General features: G+C 46.8%; 1 protein-coding gene across 1 annotated transcript in view; it reads left to right on the top strand.

The window, feature by feature from the left end:
• Window positions 1-7,519, top strand: part of ATP8B4 (ATPase phospholipid transporting 8B4 (putative)) — a 247,388-nt gene that overhangs the window by 235,394 nt on the left and 4,475 nt on the right. The window contains 1 exon segment of the mRNA XM_019504155.1: window positions 1,119-1,249. Coding sequence (XP_019359700.1) covers window positions 1,119-1,249 — 131 coding nt within the window.

Below are 7,519 nucleotides of genomic sequence, written 5' to 3' on the forward strand. Positions count from 1 at the left end.
ACACACGTAAATAGTAGGGCTGTGTGAAGCTTCGGTTCCCGATTGGATTCGGTGGAGATTTGGCCCAATTCGGTGGCCTAATCTCTGAATCCAAATAGATTCAGAGGACCCTTTAATCTCTCTGAATCGAATTGGAACCCTCCAAATCAATTCAGAGAGATTTGGGAAGATTTGGATATAGACACAGGTTTAAATGTTTTTTTTTCATACCTCTAGGTAGCAGGCGGCTTGTGAATGCTGCGATGCTGAGCTGCATGGAGTGTCCCACAGAAGCAGGGGGGGCTCCCCAGCATGCTTGGCAGCAGCCCCGGAAGTGGAACAAAAGCACTTCTAGTCCACTTCTGGATCTGCTGGGGAGCATGCGGGACGTCCCCCCACGTCCCTCCAGCTTGGCAACTCATGCCTCCTGGGTCTGGGTGGTTCCCCCACAGCCAGTCACCAAGGGGAGGAGTGCAGGGGGGCCCCCCCCACATGCTCCATGGTGAACCCGGAAGTGGACCGGAAGTATTTCCGGTCCACTTCTGGGTTCACCACCGAGCACGTGGAGGGCCCCCCTGCACTCCTGTGGGACACTCCATGCACTCCAGCATTGCAGCATTCACAAGCCACGTTGGTACCTCGAGGTATGCAGAAAAAACATTTAAAGCTGTGTCTGTGTCCGAATTGCTGATTGTCTGAATCAGCATCGAATCTTCAGATTCGGATTCAGCTGAATTGAATCAGGGACAGTAATCCAAATCAATGAATCAAATCGCTGTCCCTGATTCAGGCTGAGTCTGAATTGAAAAGGACCCAATTCGCACACCCCTAGTAAATAGCCATGCAAGTACCATCTTTCAATATTGTTCTTGTATCATCGTTGTAGTCACTATCTTAAATCCTTCTTTGGAGTCCACTTTGTATTTTGGCTTGTGTCAAATTTTAAATGCTGCCAAGGAATTTTGTCATTTTAGCGGTACATTTTTCTACATCTAGAAGAATTCAAGTATTTTTATAATAAAAATGCATGTTGACCTAAAGGAAAACAAAAGAGAGAATTTAATACGTCTCGCACTTGCAAACTGTTAACATCAGTCTTGCACTCCTAACAAACATGTTTCATTTTCTTGTGCTAATAGGAAATGCCCGTCATTCTCTGGGCCAGATAAGTGTTTGGCTTGTCATTCTCTTGACTACCGTGGTTTCAGTCACGCCTGTTATAACATTCCGATTTTTGAAGATAGATTTAAATCCAACGCTAACTGATCAGGTATGTCTTAATCCTATAATATGAGCGTTTTCTTTCATCTTTTCCTACCTCATATAGAAGCAATTTCAGTTTTTCAAAACTGACAAAATATATAGTGCTTACATAACTTCTGGGAAAAGACACAGGATGAATTTGTCAAAGCAAGTTCATCCATTCTGTAAGTTTTAATTTTTTTAATGTATAAGAAGTGAAAGGTGATACTTGATTCCTAATAAACTTTTGGGTCAGAATTTTTTACTTTTTATTTATATCAGTGGTTTTCAGTGGTTTTAGAATCAGGGCACCCCTCCACTACTTTCTTTGAATGTGGTGACATCTCTGGTTGAGAGTCACTGTTTGTGCTCTTTCAGCTTACCTTGGTGGTTCTCAACCTAGGTATTGCTGTTGCCTCCAGGTAAAATTGCCTTGTGCCTGTTGTGTAGCCAGGCTAGATAGGGCTACAGTTCAAATCCATTCTCCTGCCTCATTATGGTCCTTTGATAACCATAAAGCAGGCAGGAGAGCCAGCTTATGCAGTTGCCTTTCCAGGTCTGACCTATACAGTATCTTCTGGAAAGAGAGGCATACAGGATGGGTAAAACTGTAGCACATGTCTGTGTTTGAGAGAAGCATGCATGGGTGACCAGTCTGGGAAGGTCTGTAGCATGAGCTGATTCTTTTGCTAGCTTTAGGGTTATCAGAGTATCCTAATGCAAGAAGAATGTGCAAGTGCTGTACTCTATGCATATACCAGTTTTACCTGGCCTCTGTGGTAGCGGTGGTGCCTTGTGTTATGGAACCTCTGAGGGGATCCTGTGGCATCTTAATTGAGAACCAATGATTTATACATTTTTTAAATGTTACAGCACAAAAACAGAAGGCATATTATCCCATGTCTTTTTCAGCAAGCTAACTTAAATGGGAGCTTCTGCATAATCACTCTTGACACAGTATGGTCAAGACTGTACTTTCTTAGAAAACAATAAGTGATATAATTATGGGAGTTGGGGGGAGAGGGGGGGCTGCCCACAGCAGGTTTGGGCTCCCTGCTTTGCTGCCCTTCCCCTGGGTTCTCTGTGGCCTAGTGGGCAGGACCTGGCATGGCAGGGCAGAGTGGGGCTGGGTGGGGAAGCTTGGTGGTGCCACCACAAGCCCCATGCTGCCATGGTGAGGTGCTCCCTGCCTGCCTGGTAGTAGTGGGGGTGGTGGTGTAGGCGTGTGCCCTCTGCTGCTGGGCAGGCAGGGGGCACCCTGCCATAGCATTGAGGGGATCATGGTGGTGGCACCAATTTTCCCTGCCTGGCCCCACTCTCCTCTGCTGCACCAGCTCCCATCTGCTGGGCTACGGAGGCTCCATTGGGAGGGTAGCAGGGCAGGGAGCCAATATCCTGTAGCAGGCAGCCTGCCTCCAACCCGTGCACAAATCTGGGGTGCACGTGCCCCCCAGGCCCTCACGGGAATGTGTGCAGCAGCAGGGAGCCAGCCAGTCCCCACCCTGCCCCCCAAATGAGCCACCTGTGGCCCCATCCTGCTCCCTGCCTGGGCCTTGTGGCCACACATGGTCCTGGGCCCCAAACCCCATGCACTGCTTGGGCTGGGCAGAAATCAGCCCTTACCTTGAAACATGGCCAGGTCTTCATCAGCTCAGGGTGTACAAGCTGATTCTTTGCACTTGGCCAACCCTTCTAAGTAGGCATGCTGAAAGCTCTCATTGTTGACCTGCTCCACCCAAAACTTCCCCAGACCTATTAGCTCTTCCAGGTCCATTACTCCATCTGTCTCCTCTGCCCCTGGTTACTCAATCACTTGGCCAGTGATCCCTTTCTTCAGGTTCTCTTCTTTTCTGGTTGGGGTACTCCCCAGCACCGCTGTGTTACCAGATTTGCCCATCCCTTTGGGGTGGGCTCATTTATTAGGGATACGTTTCTAGGGTCTTTGTAACGCTATCAATGTGCTGCTTGTGTTACTTGTGCTTGCATACGGAGCTGTATCTCTCCCTTCTGTAAGTCCTCACCCCCAGTGGAGATATCTTGCAGGACTCAGTTCCAATGGGGCTGGGTTCCTCCAGTCACCAAATCAGTCATACACACAAACACACACAGATTAACGTGACACGCCTGACCCAGCTGGGTTGATCAGCATGGACAGGCTGACACCCTCATATACCAGGAATCGGTTCATTAAGGTAACAATAAAATGCAATCAGACACAGGTACACAGGTAAACAGAATACTTCTGAATCCAGCTGGGTATCTAGATGACACCCTCACGGGCCAGTATTCAGTTCATTAGGGAACATCTGAGCCAAACTGGGTCAATCAGCCTGTACAAGCTGATCCCCTTATGTGTTTCAAACTCAGCACGTCCCAATCTTTTGCCCTAACTGTCCTAGTAGTGGTAGCCTCTTGATGAGCAGGCCCCACAGTATTTCTGGGCTTCACAGGGATCTTTGGCTTAGGTAAAAGAAGCATTGCTGCAGAGCAAGTGGGAAAGGAAACTAGAGAAGGAAACATACACCCGGTTACCACCAGTTTGACTATAAAAGTTATTTATTGCTAAGTATATGAAATATATAATGGTACTAATAGTAATAGACATGCAAAGGAAAACAAACACAAACAATTACAACACTACCCTGGTTTCACTAGGTATTTGGGGAAACTTAGGTCAAGCTTAACTAATACAGTTCAGGTTCAGAAATCTATGCCTAGAGAGAAAAGAGAGAAAAAGAGCAAGAGCTGGGAGTTCACCAGTCCAAGGCACTCGTGTTCCAATGCTGACAATGATTGTTCTTAGCACAATCCTTGAAGGGAGGCGATCTGTTTCTTCCAGCTTCTCAAAAACAACAGCGGATGGTGTCAGAGTTCTTCTCTTGAAGCACACCGTTTGCTGATTTTACAGCTTTTTAAACCCTCAATTCAGATTCTTCAAAGCATTCTTTTAATTGTGTAAATAATTGTCTTTTCTATTGACAAAGGGTTATCTGGTTTGGAACATCTGAAGAAACTGATCAATAACCAGGAAAAACATAAGGTTAAGGAGTAACCAGACACTTAGGAGCCACCTTGAAATTCTTATGGATAGCAGATATACTGGATGGGATACCTCACTGTTTCTTCAGAAACAATAGATAGCTTGCAGCGTCAGGGTTTTGTATTTTTACCTGTTGTGAATAAGCCTCAGTTTAGCAGGACTTCCAGATCTTACTTCAAGGGATTACTTGGAGTGTTTATAAACTTTGTGGGGAGGACTTCCACCAGTCATCCCAGGAAAAGTATGACAGCATTTGTGGTCAGGGCTCCAACGGGCTGGACACTGTGATGAGTCCTTTACCATTGTTCAAATGTTGCCCATACCTGCTCTGACTCAGTCTCTTTGCCTCAGCATTCTGTAACCCGGCAACCGACTTTTAGTTGATCAAGTTTAAATAGGCCTCCCATAGTGGGACCAGGGAATGTACAGCCTGAGATGCCTATTAAACCTTACTTCTGCTTAGTTCTGGTTAGATGAGGTTGTGTGTGGGGGGGGAAGTCCTTTGTAAGTCCAGGTTAGAATTGGTCTGATAAATGCTGAGCTGGGTGTGTGTAAATGTGGGTTGATTAGCATTTGGGGTACAGATTCCCCATCATGCAGTGCTCCCCTGCTTTTCTGATCCCAGAATTCAGTGCGATCCTTGCCTTGGAATCTCTGTTCTCCATCCTGAATGCTAATGAAGATGCATTCCTGTTCCATCTCCCATTTAAATGAGTTGTCATCTGGTTCCATCTCAGATGCTAATGAGACCTAGGGCAGTTGTTTCACTCTTGTCACTCTTATCTGGAGGACTTTAGGTGCGTCTCCCACTGCATCTTCATTGTCTTTCATAATCAGTTTTTGTTCAGGTAGAGAGGAAAATTCTTTGCGAGTCGGACAGGCTGTGTCCTGTGCCAGGGTTCATAGAATCATAGAATCAATGAGTGGGAAGGGACCTAGACAGATCATTGAGTCCGACCCCCTGCCATGGGCAGGAAGGAGCACTGGGGGTGGGAGGGGTCATAAGACCCCAGCCAGGTGCCTATTCAGTCTCCTCTTGAAGATTTCCAGGGAAGGTGAGAGCACCACCTCTCTGGGAAGCCTATTCCAGGCTCTGGCCACCCTTACAGTGAAGTAGTAGTTCTTCCTAATATCTAACCTAAACTTATCCTCCCTCAGCTTGTGGCCATTGTTCCTGGTGACTCCAAGGGGGGCCCTGGTGAACAGACTTTCCCTGAGTCCCTGCTGCTGGCCCCTGATAAGGTTGTAGGCAGCCACAAGATCCCCCCTCAGTCTCCTGTGAGTCTGACTGTGGTCTTGCCTCCTTCTGGGCTCAGGTTTCACCCCTCAAGGGGCTCTGGTCTTGCCCCTCATAAGCTCAGGCTTCCCCTTTTCAGGCAGCTTCCAGGCTGGGTCTGGAGCCTAAGACTGTGCTGAGTTTACAGGTTAACCACATGCCCCTTGGACACAGCTGGGATCTCCAAACCTTCCTTGCTAATCCCTTTCCAGTCCTCCGATTTAAACTCTAAACAAACAAAGAATAAGCCTGTTAGCTGTAACACAAACTTCCCTACACTAGGTTCAAACATAAATTTCACCTCCTTGGTAGTACAACCCAAACCTGCTGCTACCCTAGTCATTTTCCCCTGCAGTATCCCACATTAGCTCAGGAGACAGCCTGACAGTCCTTTGTAACCTTTCTGCTGAGGAGCTCTTTCCCCTCCGCCTGCAGGGGCAGTCTTCTCCCCAGACTCAGCCATATATCCATTAAGCCATGCCCCTGGGAGTCATGTGCCTTCCTATCGCCAGCTGCAGGTGCTCTCAGTTAGGTTCCCAGGATGGTCTCACTACTGTAGTAGTAAGTGGTAGTATCATAGCCTGTGAGGTTGAACCGAGGCATGATCATTGCTAGTTGAAAACTTTTCCCTCTTCTCCAGGCTGAGGTCAGTCCTGCAATACTATTGCTGTGCTACCAGCACTGCGCTTGGCACTCTGCTGTCCAGGCCACTCTGCCCAGTTATCTTCTTGGTAAACCATATATTCAGCACTGGGAGCCAGTAGCCTAGCAGTCCTTTACTGCCTGGCCTTTCCTGGCTCCTGGTAAGCAACTCCCTGTACCTGGGGCTCCTTTGCCACCCTTAAAGTAACAGGGAGTCCCCAACTCCCTGTTACATGTGGTAAAAAAAAAAAAAAAAATCAATGTTCTGATCATATTTGAATTTATACTATAATTTATCTTCCAAGATAATCCTCTTTGTGTTCTGATGCTGCAGGCATTTTAGTGTAACAGAAGGTGTAGGAAGTGCAACCAAAAGTCAGGTGGGATTATTATGTGGTAACACAACATATGCTATGAGTTTATTTTCAGATTTGGGGGGCAATCAGGGGAAGAACCATTTAATTCTCATTTTCAACAAATGTCTCAAATATCCCTTTAAATTCTCTATTTCTTCCATTGGTTCAATGACATGCAGGTAGCCAGCTAGATTTAGATTCCCTGCCTTTCACAGTACTTTTGTGGCACTTCATATTTTCAGAGTATTATTATAAGCATTAGCTAATAAATCCCCCAAATAGAATTCTGAGGAAGCTAGTAGCTAGTAAAGTATTATGGTGATCATCCCATTCTACAGATTGGGGAAAATCCTAGAAGAGTTAAATCACTTGTCCAGGTTGGAAGGTGAGTGCACAGAAGTGGCTGACAGCCATCTTAGGATGTGTCAGCAAAGCATAGTGTGGTACAGTATAAAATTGTTATTCCTAGCTCTAAATGAACTAAGTGAGTTATTGGACTTTGTTAGCACAGAGGTCTACATAAACTAATTTATCCTTCTTACTCTTTTCCGAAACTGCACTGTGCAGTGTAGATATATTCACAGTCAGAGGCAGATCCAGGGTTTCCCAAAGGTGGTTGTGGGAGCAGCAACTCACATTGTAAGGGTGGCTGTATCTCCTGCTTCCAGACTCCTTCATTAATGAGTCCAGGCAGACTGCACTGCAGGAGCTTCTGGGGACTTTTTAAAGATCCTAAAGCAGATGAAAATTTCCCCTTCCTTCCCCTTCCTGCTCAGAGGTACACCCCTACTTCCCTTTTCCTCTCCTCCTCCTCCTCAATTCCCTTGCCTGCCACTGCTGCTTTCTCCACTGAAGCTCCAGAGCCAACCCTGCTGAGTAGGAGCTGGGCTCAGCCAGGGAGAGGACAGCAGCAACAGGGTAGCTAGGGAGTAGTTCCCTGAACACCTCCTGGTCACAGTGTGGGAAGAGAACCCCCCCCCCCCC

This window comes from Gavialis gangeticus, unplaced genomic scaffold, assembly GCF_001723915.1.
Source record: "Gavialis gangeticus isolate Ggan-Ray unplaced genomic scaffold, GavGan_comp1, whole genome shotgun sequence".
NCBI lineage: Eukaryota > Metazoa > Chordata > Crocodylia > Gavialidae > Gavialis > Gavialis gangeticus.